This window comes from Salvelinus namaycush, chromosome 15, assembly GCF_016432855.1.
Source record: "Salvelinus namaycush isolate Seneca chromosome 15, SaNama_1.0, whole genome shotgun sequence".
NCBI lineage: Eukaryota > Metazoa > Chordata > Actinopteri > Salmoniformes > Salmonidae > Salvelinus > Salvelinus namaycush.
The window spans coordinates 26,919,730-26,938,180 of record NC_052321.1 but is presented as its reverse complement, the minus strand read 5'-3'; the positions used below and the strand labels follow the sequence as shown (position 1 = coordinate 26,938,180).

The window sequence follows — 18,451 nt, the reverse complement described above, 5'->3', positions numbered from 1 at the left end:
ACACAAGGCAAAGTCTGGAGATAGTCAATAGATACAGTAAAAATAAAATCAGACAACCCTGCCAATTCGTAGCATGTCATCCGATCATCAGAGAGAATAAATGAAAACCACTCTGTTCAGCCTGGTGTTCCAGGGGGTGACAATGAGCAGCAGCCCTATCTCAAGATGGGCAGGGAAGGACTCATCTTTTATCCCAAAACCTCAACAACGGCCCTGATTAAGACCAGAGAAAGGCTCAAATTATCTAGCAGCAAGTCCTGTGTTCATCTCAATAGTCCTTCATCATGTCTTTCCATTTGGTGAGATGCCCTTATCCAAGGAAATCTGCTCACTATGATTAGGATTTACTGTAAATACTACTAAATAATTTATCTGCTTGTGGCTATGATAGCCAGGCTAGACCTGCACGCTCATGTGGTTATCATGCAGTATTATTCCAGCATTACTAACTAGGTGTTCATTCTTTGGATGGCACTTTCCATATCCACTCGACTATTACCCACATCCAACATGGAAACACAAACATGTCTGACATATCAGCTTCCTTTTCACCTCTCTTCTTGCGGCAACAATCCAAGCCTTTGGGGATTTACCACCCTGGTCAACCCCTTGAATGCTTGCCATTGATTTACAACTCGTCAAAGAGCATTCAGTTTGCTAAGGGATAGGGTGGCATCGTAGAGCAGCAGCTTCTAAAACCTCTGGGACGTCCAAGGAAAGGCCTCGCCGATACAGAGAAACCCATACAGCATTGATTGGGCCTCCTCTGACTTTCCAGTGACTTGTGCAAATTAAAGACTGGCAGTTATTATTATTAACAGCTAATGCATACTTGATGAAGTTGAAAAAAAGTTTTCCAGTTTTGGAAAAACAAACAGAGTAAAAAAAAGTGCAGCATTAAAGGTTCTATTCCAAATCTTCCAGTGGTAGAAGTGTTCCTGTGGCAAGGCAAGTTTTCCTTGATGGTTTTGATGACTGTAAAAATATCTGTTAATGCAAACACAGGGAACATTCTCCCTGTGCCAGCATCAATAATCCATTCCTGGGTCACGGGATCCTCCAGGGGCCTCAGATCTCATTCATTTTGTCAGAATGAGTTTGCAACACTACTTTTCACCAGCAACTTTCTCACTTTGATATGGCTAAATTGCACACTATTAATGTCCAGAGTACTAAAACATGCATTCAGAAAATGTAATCCCCCCCAAAAATGCTACACCAGCCAAGGTCTAATATCTCGAGAGGTTTTTATGGAGTCTTTCTGATTCCAATTATGCTCCCACCGCTATCGTCGGTCACGTCTACAACTCCATGTGATTTGTGCCATGGATATTGGTTTGTTGATTGTTTGAGCATATCTTTTGAAAATAAATTTTGGAGAGAAATGGCATAAAGCAGTAGAAATTTGCAATAATGACTTAAACCTTTTTGTTTACCACCACTTTATGACATTTTGGTCTGATGCCCAGCTTTTCAATCTGATCAAATAATTTCAAGACAACCTTCACTTTATCTTGTTTCTTGATCTCTCGTTTTTTATGCAAGGTCGACAACTGTGGGCTACCACTGTGGTACAGATGTTGAACCCAGCTTCACAAACCCTTTTGAGAAGGAAGTTTGTATTCTGAGAGGAAGTATGCACAATGCAGTACAGGACCTAGGCTGTTGCTAATCTCCTTCTCATCTCTTTCTCCGTATCCTCGTCAGCTTCATTTATGGTGCCACCACACCCAATTACAGAGGAGAGAGTAAAAAAGAAAGAAAAGAGCCTACACCTCCCATGTTGCAATCAGTAACACCACAAGTTAGGTTTCTTTTGACACATAGGAAATCAGTTACCTTTTCCCTAGAAGAAAAAATGCAGCACACATTTATTGCACATTTGTGAGAAGGCTTTAATCGCTTAACGGGCCGCCCCGGCCTGGGATGTTCTTTCTCTTGCCAAGAGGATCATTATGTTGTGTGGGGGAATTTGTCTTTGCCATATGTTATTCTTTATTGATCCATTAATCACAATTTGCACTCATTTTGTTTTTTCCATTATACAGTAAGCATATCCCCAACCCCCACAACCTTCCCTACCCGATCCTTATGCTGTCTACACAGAACGGCTGCTCCAAATTCCACTCTGAAAGAATCAAACATCAAGTCCCTCACCAATTATGCTCAATTCTAAGCGGATTGATTTTTTTCGTTATGAAATTAATTTTGAATTTGTCTTTTCCCGCCCGCTAAATCACCATAGACACATTATATTCTTCCTTTCGGTCTTTCTTACCTTCTCTTTCATCATCTCTCCATCTCCTTTTCTCATACCCTCTAATCGTAACATTGTCTTGGATTTGACTGCTCTGCACAGGTAGGGAATTGTTAACCGCTTCCTTCAAAGCTTTGTTCTGTCCCTAGATTTACAGCATTATATGATAAAATATCGTTAAATATCTTTCCAAAAAGATTACAGAAATGAAATCAAGATGTTTCTAGAATACTTCCTAACTTCGATTGCCATTTGAATGTTCTTGTTTTAATTTTGTTGTCAAAGGGTCCTGAGTACTACTAATGAGAGGACATCAGTGAATGAAACAGTGGACATTACCATAGCATGATGTCCCTGGGCCTATGTTGGGGTGATCCATGTGCCAAATGTAAATAAAGACTATCTTGTGTACAGAGACATTGATGAATGATGCTGGCTCAAGTACTCATGTCCTTGGTCCTTGAATAGATGATGTCATACTGATGTAATACTGAATACTAATGATGAACCTTGATCTTTGCAGACCCAACAGTAATGGCAGTGGGGGACGTGTTTGGTTTGAACGGGCAGATAGAGCACAAGCTGGCCTTCCTCACGGAGCACGTTCCCAGGGACTTTCGCCTGGTCCTGGTGGGCCACTCCATTGGCTGCTACCTCATCCTGGAGATGATGAAGAGGGATCCTGAGCTGCAGGTGAGTCCCCACTTTGATTCAAGTACTACTGTAGAAGTGAGGTTGTAGTGTAATGTCTATAACATGGAGATTTGTCAAGCTTTAAGTGATCTATGAAGGTTTTCATAGATCTCTACAACCTTCTTGACCAACAGTTGACCCGCTTTTAATGTTCATACGTTAGAATTACTGCATTCATTTTTGAGAATTATGACATTCATTTACCACCATGATAAAGGATGTCTTTAGGCTGCCTAAATGTGTTAGCCAAATTGGTGCATATGGGCCTCTGAGCATTGATTCCCATATAGCTGCCTCTGCTTCATGGCACTCTGCTGTCCAGTGATGGGTTAGGCTGATTCAGGGTGGGAGCATGGCACATTGCGAAGTGCAGTGAAAACACTGCCTCAGCATGGGAGAGGTGCATGTTAGAGACGGCCTGTGAAAACATCCTAGGCCGAGATATGACTCCCCCTGTAACTTTCCCAATCCGCTCGCAACGTTAAAGGTTAATGGATTGAATAACAAGAAATCATATTTTTTTTCTGGGGGGCATTCCAGCTCTTATTTCAGATAGAGCCTTTTCACAGGTTGTTTTTGTCTTGTTTCTCTACTTGTCTGTAATTTCCCTTCTCTGTGGGGCTTTTTCCTATGTCCTATGTGTTGTAGAGACCAAAATGTAGAAACATTGGTAACTGCTCTGTCTAATCTTAATCGTGCTATCTTTAACATATCCTCAAGCAAATAGTGCTTAGTGATACAGTTGAAGTCGGAAGTTTAAGGTCCCCACCTTAGCTGAATACATTTAAACTCAGTTTTTCACAATTCCTGACATTTAATCCTAGTAAAAATTGCCTGTCTTAGGTCAGTTAGGATCACCACTTTATATTAAGAATGTGAAATTTCAGAATAATAGTAGAGAGTGATTTATTTCATCTTTTATTTCTTTCATCACATTTCCAGTGGGTCAGAAGTTTACATATACTCAATTAGTATTTGGTAGCATTGCCTTTAAATTGTTTAACTTGGGTCAAACGTTTTGGGTAGCCTTCCACAAGCTTCCCACAATAAGTTGGGTGACTTTTGGCCCATTCCTCCTGACAGAGCTGGTGTAACTGAGTCAGGTTTGTAGGCCTCCTTGCTCGTACACGCTTTTTCAGTTCTGCCCACACATTTAGGATTGAGGTCAGGGCTTTGTGATGGCCACTCCAATACCTTGACTTTGTTGTCCTTAAGCCATTTTACCACAACTTTGGAAGTATGCTTGGGGTCATTGTCCATTTGGAAGACCCCTTTGCGACCAAGCTTTAACTTCCTGACTGATGTCTTGAGATGTTGCTTCAATATATCCACATAATTTTCTTTCCTCATGATGCCATCTATTTTGTGAAGTGCACCAGTCCCTCCTGCAGCAAAGCACCCCCACAACATGATGCTGCCACCCCTGTGCTTCACGGTTGGGATGGTGTTTTTTGGCTTGCAAGCCTCCCCCTTTTTCCTCCAAACATAGTGATGGTCATTATGGCCAAACAGTTATATTTTTGTTTCATCAGACCAAAGGACATGTCTTCAAAAAGTTTGATCTTTGTCCCCATGTGCAGTTGCAAACCACAGTCTGGCTTTTTTATGGCTGTTTTGGAGCAGTGGCTTCTTCCTTGCTGAGCGGCCTTTCAGGTTATGTTGATATAGGACTTGTTTTACTGTGGACATAGATACTTTTGTAGCTGTTTCCTCCAGCATCTTCACAAGGTCCTTTGCTGTTGTTCTGGGATTGATTTGCACTTTTCGCACCAAAGTACGTTCATCTCTAGGAGACAGAACGTCTCCTTCCTGAGCGGTATGACGGCTGCGTGGTTCCATGGTGTTTATACTTGTGTACTATAGTTTGTAAAGATGAACGTGGTACCTTCAGGCGTTTGGAAATTGCTTCCAAGGATGAACCAGACTTGTGGAGGTCTACAATTATTTTTCTGAGGTCTTGGCTGATTTATTTTGATTTTCCCATGATGTCAAGCAAAGAGGCACTTAGTTTGAAGGTAGGCCTTGAAATACATCCACAGGTACACCTCCAATTGACTCAAATGATGTCAATTAGCCTATCAGAAGCTTCTAAAGCCATGACATAATTTTCTGTAATTTTCCAAACTTCTGACCCACTGGAATTGTGATACAGTGAATGATAAGTGAAATCATCTGTCTGCAAACAATTGTTGGAAAAATTACTTGTGTCATGCACAAAGTAGATGTCCTAAACGACTTGCCAAAACTATGGTTTGCTAACAAGAAATGTGTGGAGTGGTTGAAAAAACAAGTTTTAATGACTTCAACCTAAGTGTATGTAAACTTCCGACTTCAACTGTATGTAGGCCTTTATAGATATACAGATCTGTAATAGTCAAGGAATGAATAATAAAGTGATTAGTCTGAAAACATGTAGTACATAAAAATAGCTAATTCTATCAGGTTCTTTTATTGGATCTCATGTTTTCAAGTAAAAAACTTAAACAACCAGTTGGCTTTAAGTACGGTAGTGTTACCCAAATACCCCACGACCAGGCTACACGTTTATGCATCAACCTTGAGCTGCGTCACTCTCCCTCTCTGTCTCTCCTTGAGCTGGTATCTCCTCTTGAGATTTGGCACAGCCCATTCTGTGGTCCAGCCGGCTCTGCCATATTCTTGTCGGTAAAAAAAGAATGAGGAGAAAAATACTTCCTTTCCCACTGAAGATTGCAGGCTGCCAAGAAGAAAACACAAGCGATTATGTCCTGTAACGTATGATGTGTGATAATCAGAAACTCCTGTTCCTTTGGGTCTCAGGTATTTGTGTTGGAATAATGGCTTTCCTTATGGGTTGGGACACCGACGAGGCCTAGGTAAGTGGTGGCGGGGCTTTTAGTATACTTACGGACAGAAAAGGAGTCCAAGTTCAGCTTGTAGCAGGGACCAGACTGGGGTGAGTTAGCACACTTCCAGAGCAAAGCATCTGGCACGCTGCCTGCCCCTGAAAATTGGATTTGGGAGGAAGGCCTGATGAGAATGTCTAGGTTATGCCCAGAGTTTTCTCCAGGTGCATTATGAAGAGTTTATGTTTGGCCTGGTCTTTCTAACACCATGTTCATACAATACTACAAGCTTTGCTTTGCATCTGACACAATTTGGAGAGAAGTTGTTGTTTGTGTCTGTTTGTGTGTGTGTGTGTGTGTGTGTGTGTGTGTGTGTGTGTGTGTGTGTGTGTGTGTGTGTGTGTGTGTGTGTGTGTGTGTGTGTGTGTGTGTGTGTGTGTTTGTGTGTGTTTACAAGGTAGCATACAAAACATTATGAACACCTGCTCTTTTCAGGACATAGAATGACCATGTGAAAGCTATGATCCCTTATGAATGTCACTTAAATCCACTTCAATCAGTGTAGATGAAGGGAAGGTGACAGGTTAAAGAAGGATTTTTAAGCCTTGAGACAATTTAGACAAGGATTGTGTATGTGTGCCATTCAAAGGGTGAAGACACATTATTTAAGTGCCTTTGAACAGGGTATGGTAGTAGGTGCCAGATGCACCGGTTTGTGTCAAGATCTGCAACGCAAGGGCACCCGAGTGGCGCAGTGGTCTAAGGCACTGCACCGCAGTGCTAGCTGTGCCACTAGAGATCCTGGTTCGAGTCCATGCTCTGTCGCAGCCGGCCGCGACCGGAAGACCATTGGGGCGGCTCACAATTGGCCCAGCGTCGTCCGGGTTAGGGGAGGGTTTGGCCGGCAGGGATGTTCTTGTCCCATCGCGCACTAGTGACTCCTGTGGTGGGCCAGGCGCAATGCACGCTGACACGGTCGCCAGGTGCACGGTGTTTCCTCCTACACATTGGTGCTGCTGGCTTCCAGGTTAAGCGGGTATTGTGTCAAGAAGCAGTGCGGCTTGGCTGGGTTGTGTTTCGGAGGACGCACGGCTCTCGACCTTCGCCTCTCCTGAGTCCATATAGGGGTTGCAGCGACGGGACAATACCGTAACTACCAATTGGATACCACAAAATTGGGGAGAAAAAGTTGTAAATAAAAAAGAAATAAAAGAACTGCCACGGATATCATATTGGTCCATCCCCCAAAGGACATCCAGCCAACTTGACACAACTGTGGGAAGCATTGGAGTCAACATGGGCTAGCTTCCCTGTGGAATGCTTTCGACACCTTGTAGAGTCCATGCCCCGACAAATTAAGGCTGTTATGAGTGCAAACAGGGAGGGTGCAACTCAATATTAAGAAGGTTTTCCTAATGTTTGGTATAGTCTGTGAATATTGGTTAAAAGATCTGTCTGATTTTTCGGGCAGCACCATCATGTTTTCTTTACCGGTATAGAGAACTGAGTCAAACAAAAAGCTCTTTAGAAGCCAACTCACTTAACCTATCCCTTTTCAATCTCTGTACCTGTCATTTACACACAAACACCATCTCCCGTTGACTCGACAACAGATGGCTTTCCATCTTGCTCATACAGTTAGTATGTAAGAAAGGTGTCTCTGGGGATTCTCTGGTCAGAGGAGCGTTCTAAATCATTTTCAGCTTTGGGGCTGGCAGTTCTAACTGGAATCCAATTAATGTGAAATGATAGGTTAGACCATGTTGGCGCGAGATAGCCATCAGATCATGTTGTATACATCCAATATGACTTTAAGGAAACCAGCTGCCTCAAAATATGTTTAGCGTGGCAGCTCTCTCTTCCTACCGCCTTTCACCACAAGGCTTGTTGTAGTAATGGAGAGGGTGATACCCTGATACTGGGCACAGCACAGCAGGCTACAAGGAGCCAAGTCTGTCTTATTTCAAATGGAAATCCTCACACTGTTTCCACAATGGCACTTTGGTTCAATGGAGTGTGGCTTGAGTGAGGCTTATGCTGGAGCTTTCTGGCTGCCCATCACTGAGTAAATGCTGTGATTCACATTAGAATGACGTCACCTGTCAGAAGACAATGATCTATGATATACATTGACATCTGTCTCCCCCGAGATCATTGTCTAAGGCCAAGATTAAGAGCACAGCTGCCAAGAGTGGTCTTAAGTGGGAGACTACACTATTGAGACGCCATCTTTGAATGGCAGGGGAAGGCTAGATTCAAACCAGCATGTTGAACATTTATGCATTTGTTTGCTGCCTGCCCCCATGTCTAATGTTTATGCTACTGTGCAAATACTACTGGGGTTTTTGTTGCCCAAACTTCAGAAGCAGACATTGGGGTCCAGTAGCAGGGGATAGCTGGAACACTGCTGGAGTGCAGGCATGAAGAGCTGATAGCCTGAGGGGTCAGGAGAAATATGCCGCAGGAATGTAGCCTCACAACCCACTGCAACAGGGGGTGCTGGAAGCTATGAAAACAATGGTCGCACGCAGTTCAGGGAAGTTTATATTTGAGTCTGTCTATGTTGGCTATTAACTGCAATAGATCAATACTATGTGTTCTGAGTTTGTGCTTACAGTATATAGATACATTCTAAATTCTGTCTACACTAATTGTATTTTATTTTATTTATTGAAACTTTATTTAGCTAGGCAAGTCAGTTAAGAACAAATTCTTATTTACAATGACGGCCTACCCCGGCCAAACCCTAACCCGGACGACGCTGGGCCAATTGTGCGCCGCCCGATAAACAGTACTTTTTAGTAGGCTACGTTGTGATTGTATATTTAGCACTGTTTGGAAGAACATTGGATATGATATGCCAAAACAGTGATTTCACTGGTAACCACCGCTGACTTGTTTATGTTAATCTCCAGGGGATCATTATCAGGCCAGACAGACAGAAGCAGATTGGCAGAGAAATAAAGACAGAGTGGAAAAGTGATTGTTGGATATCTGGACCAGGTTGTTTATGTCTAGAGGAAGAATATGTATGGTATCTAGCCTATAGAGCCTATGTGTTGCCAAGCAGGGTAACTGACCCAACAGCCTTCAGTTTCATCTTCTGTATCTTAACCTTGTTCTGAACACCTCCAAAACAAAGGTCATGTGGTTCGGTAAGAAGAATGCCCCCCTCACCTCATACAAGAACTTGGGAGTATAGACTTGGTTTCCTCTATCATAATCGCTCCTCTTTCACCCCAGCTGCCAAACTAATCCTAATTCAGATGACCATCCTACCCATGCTAGATTACGTAGACGTAATTTATAGATCGGCAGGTAAGGGTGCTCTTGAGCGGCCAGATGTTCTTTACTATTCGTCCATCAGATTTGCCACCGATGCTCCTTATAGGACACATCAATGCACTCTATACTCCTCTGTAAACGGTCCATCTCTGTATACGTGGCGCAAGACCAACTGGTTGATGCTTATTTATAAAACCCTCACCCTTAGGCCTCACTCCACCCAATCTGAGATACCTACTGAAACCCTCATCCTCCACATAGAACACCCATTCTGCCAGTCACATTCTGCCAGTCCCCAAAGCACAAAATTAGGAAGCTACTGCTTCCCTCTTTAATAATACCTTTCCTGATGACTTGAATCAGAATACTAAAGTCATACATTTCCAGAAACAGGCAAGATTCCCAAGTTCTGGTGAAGTGAGGCTCCAGTTACGAGGAAGTTGATACTCCGGTCCACACAATATGAAACATCCTTTTCTCTTCAGTGCTGGGCCCTGACCTGAGGCTGGTCTGCTGGTCCACATTCACTCTCTTTTAGCACCCTTCTTTGAACGACGGCATGAAAAAGGCAAAGACAAAATATCCAGCGTGTAATCATCGTTTCTAACTGCAGTGTAGAGTTTCCTCTTAAAGAAACGTTTTATATTTTACAGCCTCTTAAATCAAAAATGTAATCAAATTGTATTTGTCTAATGCTTCGTAAATAACAGATGTAGACTAACAGTGAAATGCTTACTTACGGGTCCTTTTCCAACAATGCAGAGTTAAAGATCAAATAAAAAATATAAATTATGACACAAGGAATAAATATACAGTGAATAATGAATAACAATAATGATGTTATTAACCACATTGCTTATAGAAAACCTTTACTGCTAGGGGGGCATTAAAACCCCCTGGTCTAATTAGCATAATACAAAAATCCCCAAGGAATCCGTCATTTAAACTAGAGAGATCTGTTTATTTTTGCATTGGATGCGTCTCAATCCACCACATGTATGTAACATTGCCACTTTTGCAGTGAATAGTGACAGAGCTAAACATCCTGAAAATTGGTATTTTCATAAAACAGCTTTGCACACTCTTGGCATTCTCTCAACCAGCTTCATGAGGTAGTCACCTGGAATGCATTTCAATTAACAGGTGTCCCCATTAGAAGTTAATTTGTGGAATTTATTTCCTTAATGCGTTTGAGCCAATCAGTTGTGTTTTGACATGGTAGGGGTGGTATACAGAAGATAGCCCTATTTGGTAAAAGACCAAGTCCATATTATGGCAAGATTAGCTCAAATAAGCAAAGAGAAACGACAGTCCATCATTACGTTAAGACATGAAAGTCCGTCAATACAAAATATTTCAAGAACTTTGAAAGTTTCTTCAAGTGCAGTCGCAAAAACCATCAAGCGCTATGATGAAACTGGCTCACATGAGGACCGCCACAGGAAAGGAAGACCCAGAGTTACCTCTGCTGCAGAGGGTAAGTTCATTAGAGTTAATTGCACTTCAGATTGCAGCCCAAATAAATGCTTCACAGAGCACAGAGTTCAAGTAACAGACACAGCTCATCATCAACTGTTCAGAGGAGACTGCGTGAATCAGGCCTGGTTGAATTTCTGCAAAGAACCCACTACTAAAGGACACCAATAAGAAGAAGAGTCTTGCTTGGGGCAAGAAACATGATCAATGGACATTAGACTGGTGTAAATCTGTCCTTTGGTCTGATGAGTCCAAATGTTTAATTTTTGGTTCCAACCGCCGTGTCTTTGAGATGCAGAGTAGGTAAACGGATGATCTCCACATGTGTGGTTCCCACCGTGAGGCATTGAGGAGGAGGTGTGATGTGTGGGGTTGCTTTGCTGGTGACACTGTCAGTGATTTATTTAGAATTCAAGGCACACTTAACCAGCATGGCTACCACAGCATTCTGCAACGATACGCCATCCCATCTGGTTTGCGCTTAGTGGGACTATCATTTATTTTTCAACGGGACAATGACCCAAACCACAACTCCAGGCTGTGCAAGGGCTATTTGACCAAGAGGGAGAGTGATGGAGTGCTGCATCAGATGATCTGACCTCCACAATCACCCGACCTCAACCCAATTGAGATGGTTTGGGATGAGTTGGATAGGCATATTTGGGAACTCCTTCAAGACTGTTGGAAAAGCATTCCTCATTAACCTGTCTAGCTAGCGGAACCCCTCGCCAACAGCCAATAAAATTGCAGGGCGCCAAATAAAACCCCCCAGAAATCTCGTAAATCAAATTTCTCAAACATACAAGTATTAGGCACCATTTTAAAGATAACATTCTCGTTAATCCAGCCACAGTGTCTGATTTCAAAAATGCTTTACAGCGAAAGCTTCACAAACGATTATGTTAGGTCACCACCAAGTCACAGATAAACCCAGCCATTTTTCCCGCCAAAGAGAGGAGTCACAAAAAGCACAAATAGAGATAAAATGAATCACTAACCTTTGATGATCTTCATCAGATGACACTCATAGGACTTCATGTTACACAATACATGTATGTTTTGTTTGGTAAAGTTCATATTTATATCCAAAAATCTTATTTTATATTGGCGTGTTAAATTCAGTAGTTCCAAAACATGCAGTGATATTGCAGAGAGCCACATGAATTCACAGAAATACTCATAATAAATGTTGATGCCAATACACGCCAATATAAAATAAGATACAGCTATTATACATGAAACTTTAGATACACTTCTCCTTAATGCAACCGCTGTGTCAGATTTCAAAAAAACTTTACGGAAAAAGCATAATCTGAGAACGGCGCTCAGAGCCCAAAACAGCCAGAGAAATCTCCGCCATGTTGGGTAGTCAACATTATTCATATATAAATATTCACTTACCTTTGATGATCTTCATCAGAATGCACTCCCAGGAATCGCAGTTCCACAATAAATGCTTGTTTTGTTCGATAATGTCCATCATTTATGTCCATTTATTTAGAATTAGGGAGCTTGGTAAACAATCCAAAAGTGCGATCTAGTCCATTTGGACAAAACGTTCAAAAAGTTATATTACAGGTCGAAGAAACTTGTCAACCTAAGTATAGAATCAATCTTTAGGATGTTTTTATCATAAAAGTTCAATACTGTTCCAACCGGAGAATTCCATTGTCTGTAGAATTGCACTGGAACGAGAGCAACCTCTCAAGTGAAAGCGCATGACTGAGAACGAGGCTGTAGGCAGACCCCTTAGTAAAACATCTCCCATCCGGCCCCCCTTCACATGAGCAGCCTGAAACCACGTTCTAAAGACGGTTGACATCTAGTGGAAGCCTTGGGAAGTGAAAAATAACCCATATCCCACTGTGTATTCGATAGGGGTGAGTTCAAAAACTACAAACCTCAGATTTCCCACTCTCTGTTTGGATTTTTCCTCAGGTTTTTGCCTGCCATATGAGTTCTGTTATACTCACAGACATCATTCAAACAGTTTTAGAAACTTCAGAGTGTTTTCTATCCAATACTAATAATAATATGCATATATTAGCATCTGGGACTGAGTAGGAGGCAGTTCACTCTGGGCATGCTATTCATCCAAAAGTGAAAATGCTGCCCCCTATCCCAAACAAGTTAAGCTGGTTGAGAGAATGCCAAGAGTGTGCAAAGCTGTCATCAAAGCAAAGAATCTCAAATATAAATATATTTTGATTTGTTTAGCACTTTTTTGGTTACTACATGATTCCATACAGTATGTGTTATTTCATAGTGTTGATGTCTTCACTATTATTCTACAATGTAGAAAATAGTTTTAAAAAAATCCTTGAATGAGTAGGTGTGTCCAAACTTTTGACTGGTACTGTACAAGCTCTAGGATTCCCACAGGCCTTAAGACTCATCTGAAGGTCCCCCGGTACCAGCTGAAAAATTTTAATGTGTATTTAGTGACAAAAATAAGGGGTTAAAGACAAAACATTTTTGTAAATGTTTCCTGATCTTTCTTATATACTTCTTATATTTCTTAAAATTCTAAATCAAATAGCAAAATTATCCTTGGTATGACCTTCTTAAAACAATTCCATATAGCTTAGTAGACCCCCCCCCCCCCTCCCCTGGCTTAGACGGGGTTTAGATAGTAAAAAATAAAGGGTTAAATACATGTCCAAAAAAATAACAAATGTTTCCTGGCTTGAGAAAGTATTCACCCCCCTTGGCTTTTTTCCTATTTTGTTGCCTTTCAACCTGGAATTAAAATAGATTTTTGGGGGGTTTGTGTAATTTGATTTACACAACATGCCTACCACTTTGAAGATGCAAAATATTTTTTATTGTGAAACAAACAAGAAATAAGACAAAACAATATATAGATAACTTGAGCGTGCATAACTATTCCCCCCCCCCCAAAGTCAATACTTTGTAGAGACACCTTTTGCAGCAATTACAGCTGCAAGTCTCTTGGGGTATGTCTCTATAAGCTTGGCACATCTAGCCACTGGGAATGTTGCCCATTCTTCAAGGCAAAACTGCTCCAGCTCCTTCAAGTTGAATGTGTTCTGCTGGTGTACAGCAATCTCAATTGGATTGAGGTCTGGACTTTGACTAGGTTATTCCAAGACATTTAAATGTTTCCCCTTAAACCACTTGAGTGTTGCTTTAGCAGTATGCTTAGGGTCATTGACCTTCTGGAAGGTGAACCTCTGTCACAGTCTCAAATCTCTGGAAGACTGAAAAGAAATTCCCTCAAGAATTTCCCTGTATTTTGTGCCATCCATCGTTCCTTCAATTCTGACCATTTTCCCAGTCCCTGCCAATGAAAAACATCCCCATAGCATGATGCTGCCACCACCATGCTTCATTGTGGGGATGGTGTCCTCGGGGTGATGAGAGGTGTTGGGTTTGCACCAGACATAGCATTTTCCTTGATGGCCATATGTTTGGGGAGTCTCCCACATGCCTTTTGGCGAACACCAAACATGTTTTCTTATTTTTTCCTAACCTGTTTGGAGAGCTCCTTGTTCTTCATAGTGCCACCTGCTTGGTGGTGCCCCTTTGCTTAGTGACGTTGCAGACTCTGGGGTCTTTCAGAACAGGTGTATATATACTGAGATCATGTGACAGATCATGTGACACTTAGATTGCACACAGGTGGACTTTATTTAACTAATTATGTGACTTCTGAAGGTAATTGGTTGCACCAGATCTTATTTAGGGGCTTCATAGCAAAGGGGGTGAATATATACGCACGCACCACTTTTCTGATTATATATTATTATTTTTTGAAACAAGTTATTTTTTTCATTTCACTTCAACAATTTGAACTATTTTGTGTATGTCTATTACATGAAATCCAAATAAAAATCCATTCCATTTAAATGACAGGTTGTAATGCAACAAAATAGGAAAAACGCCAAGGGGGGTGAATTTTTTTGCAAGGCACTGTATTGGGCTAATAGCAGTAATGGCAAAAATATTATTTTCATATGTTTTATTGATACTTCAAGGGGTCTTACAATTCTAATCTGGTATGACCTTCTTAAAACAATTCCATATAGCTTAGTAGTTCCCCCGACCTGCACCCGACACTATAATATTGGGACCGCAGCGCATCCCGCCATAAGGAGAGACTGCTATCACGACCCAGCCATAGCCACATAGAATTGAGCTGCCACAAACTCGATAACCACTAATATCATAAATATTATAACAACAGCCAGTAGCCTACACTTCCCCATGAATGTGTCTAGTTTAGTTCAGGACGTTACACATTAACACATTAACAAGCAGTCTCAGGCCATTCTCAAATGGCAGTTAAATTACTTGATGTGAAAAAGGTTGTGAATCCCTGTGATAGCCTAACATGATAAATCTTGTGTTATGATAAATGTGACCCACCGCCTTGATTCAGTCTTATGTAGCAAAATTTGATATTGTGTTTTTTACCTTGGATAAAAGCAGAGACACAGAGCTACAAAATGGTATATCATACACTGCATTTGAAGAACAATGGGAAAGTAATTCTCCTTTGAAAGTTGATAAACTTGTAACTTCACTTTTGAGAAAATGGCCTTTGAATGTTTTGATCCGAGCGTTCTGTCCTAACAACAACAGTCAAGCACTCAAGCTAACTGGCTAACGTGAGAGAACCGTTCACTGACCATTTTACTCGCCCTAGCAGAGCTGGTTAGGCTGTTTTTATGTTATCCAGAGCTTTGGTGACTCCAACTGTGCTGCTGGCAACAATTTATGCTTTTTTGCCAAAGTTTACTGACACCAGCCATATTCAACAGGTGTTGAGCGTTCGTAAATGTGTCAGTTATTTTGCGCTCTGGCACACTCAGGCGAGAGTGCTCTGAAATCGGAGTAGGTAGCCAGAGCGAATTTACCAGCTACGTCTATCAACAGTTGTCGCGGTGACATTCTATTGAAATGGTTACTTGTATAGTGGAGTCTTTTGTTAAGACATGTAGCTAGCTAGCTAGGTAAACAATGAACCATAATCCCAACTCATGATGTTTCTACCCTGCATGAATCTGCAGGTAGCTAACCAACCAGGTTCAATGTTAGCTAGCTAACATTAGGCTATAACTAGCAAAGCAAATGGCTCTGAGATACGAATAATAAGATCATACACGTAACGTTAGCTAGCGAGCCAGCCAGCTAACGTTAGCTTGCTAGCTAACAGTACACTTTAACTTGAAATGAAAATTACTTTAGAAACGTGTAATATCATGGATGTATGCCTCTCCCTGTCACAGATGCCATGGTTGCCCTTAGTTTGAAGATGTAATCCGGATACAGGTGTTTTCTCCATCTCCTTAGCTATTATACTCTAACTCCACTGATTTCAAACCTCGGTCCTCCAGAAAGTAGAGAACAACACTTATGCAGTTCTACTACGTGATACATTTTTTTTTAAAGCTGCGTTAGACAGGATTACCTACTGTACACATACTGATCAGCTCAAATAGACAGAAATGTGCTATATGGCAGACCAATCCGAACTCATCTCTCGGCATGTCCAGCCCGCTCATTATCTCAGCCTATCATGGCTAGCGGGAAGGTTGCTGACTTTTTCTGTGGCTAAACCAACTAGGCTCGTAATTTAACAATTGTATTTGTATTTACAGATGGCATACACGTCTGTTATTAAGGCACATGAAACTTCACATGTTCCAGAAGGCATCTTTGCCAAAAAAACGTATTTTAATTTAAAAAAAAGTTTGTTTAAATGTCTCTCCTGTGAAGTAGTGACCCGAGACATGCGCCTAGTTTCCTGAAACGAGTAACAAATATTAGTTAACATGTATAATGATGGGAAAAATGAATCTTCAGAATTTCTTATAGAAGCTATGGTGTGATGACAAATGGTGACAAGGCCTCAAAACACAAGCCTCTGGAAAGACGTCAGATCTGGGAGGCCCTTAAAATCTCACTTTTTCCTAGGTGCTCAAACTGCCCCAGCTGTTTCTGTTGAATGGCAACATTTTATCACACCCATTATTCATGGTTTTGACATCGCAAAGCCAGGCTATACATCTCCACCAGGCTCAGAACATCTTTCACATGGGAATGTGAGGCGGTAGTTAGAAATGGAAATGTACTTTCCTGTGGGACTGAGTTATCATCAGTACCGTAGTAGCCCTATGAAGTCTTTGTCACTGTTTTGGGGTGGATGCTGAAACTAAGAGAGTAATGGCCAAGGTTGTGTACCACGCCTCAAATGTTGAGTGACTGGAGACATGGGTTGGACATGGATAGAAATGTTTTGAATGGCTTTTAATGGAGATATGTGTATCATTAATGCAGCTCTGTAGCTGTTCAGTGCCTCACAGCAGGAGTGTCAAAGTAATTTTGCCAATGGGGCCATTTCTGTAAAGCCAAATTTCAGGAGGGCTGCATATTGGTGACGACAAAAAAGTACATTGTTACACACTTATGTAGCCTATATACTTACTTGTAATCTGGCAATTGCCTTGACTGCATTAACAAGCAGTTTAAACAAGTGGGGTCCTAAAATATCCCCTGAGCCTCATGTTTGACCCCTGCTCTAGAGGTTCTATATACAATGTACACACCCTATATAGTGTAATGGAGTCTAATAGTGTAATGGAGAATATTGATGGCTTGTTAACTGTTTGGGTGGGCTCTGGCAAATTTTACAAACTGGATCATTTTCATCAGCCTGATGGGAATATTACATCTACAAATGAATACATAAATGAATACATATTGAAACATTTTAATCTGCTTTTGTCTTTCATCTTGATAATGAAGGTGTTTCTATAGAGCAAGAAAAAGGTTGACCTCTCATTACCTTTCTCTGTGATCAGGATTATTCATTAAATTATGACCTTCACCATAAGTGTGTCGTCACAAATCTACCTGTCATCCCCACATACGTTCTCTGTTCCAGCTTTCCATAACTGTACTTTCCACCTGATGTCACTTACCAGCAGAGACAGCTGACACACGTAGACACCACATCATACGCCATGGAGACTGGAGAGTGAGCCCTTAGGTCAACTCCATCTTTCCCAGTCTCCAGCTCCCTCCTCTTTCCTAGTCAGAAAATCCATGGGCAGGCCTATAGCAGGGAGTTTGGGCATATCAATGGAGCCTGAGCAGTCCCCAGGCTACTTCTCTCTTATGAGGTGCGAGAGAGGTACGCGAGGAGAGCTTTAGTGCAGCCCTTAACCCACACTCTGTCACTTAACAGCAGCGGCTGCAATGGGCTGCACAAGGCCCTCCACACGCTCCATGGCCAGGTGGCCTGTACACTAATGTTTTACGACCAGAGGAACACCTGCTGTCTAACAGTGCACTGGGTCTGGCCTGGCACTGCGTGGCCTGTCGGTGCATTGGACCTCGTTACAGAGTGTGTTAGGGCGGGCTGAAAGACCCTGACCAACGTTCCATGCTGTTCCCAGAAACTTCTGTTAACTTTCCTTCTCTCTTTCCTACTCCTTTCATTTCTCAACTCAGCAACAATAAAAATGGAAGGTAATATATCTATAAAACAACTAATGCTGGACGGTTTAGTCGTTGACAAATTGTTCCCATTTCGGAAAACCATTTGGTTTCCTTAGTTCCTGGGTAAAGCTGTACCTCTCTGAGCTTGTGTGTTCTTTACAAATGTTTCACTGTCTCAGGAGTTTGACTTCAGGAGTTGACTTCAGTAAACAGTACGTACGTGTGCATGCGTGCGTGTTTTATTTCACGAAACAGACTGAACATACACCCAAGTGAAATGTACGTGTCCTGTTGGCTGCAGCTCTGGTGCATCTGTAAAACATTAACATTCCTGCTCTGTCACATTTAGAGCTCAGGTCTTTAGAAATCAGCCCTTTTCACTGGGACATCTTAAGTCCACTCCGTTCGTCCATCCTCTGTCCAGCACAGTACAGCCAGATGCTGTTGC

At 41.8% G+C, this 18,451-nt stretch overlaps 1 protein-coding gene across 2 annotated transcripts in view; it reads left to right on the top strand.

Annotated features, from left to right (window-relative positions):
- Positions 1–18,451, top strand: part of LOC120060386 (lipid droplet-associated hydrolase-like) — a 68,564-nt gene that overhangs the window by 16,053 nt on the left and 34,060 nt on the right. For both annotated transcript variants that reach the window (XM_039009673.1, XM_039009674.1), the window contains exon 4: positions 2,781–2,950. In XM_039009673.1, the coding sequence (XP_038865601.1) occupies positions 2,781–2,950 (170 nt within the window). The remainder of the gene's footprint in view (positions 1–2,780; positions 2,951–18,451) is intronic.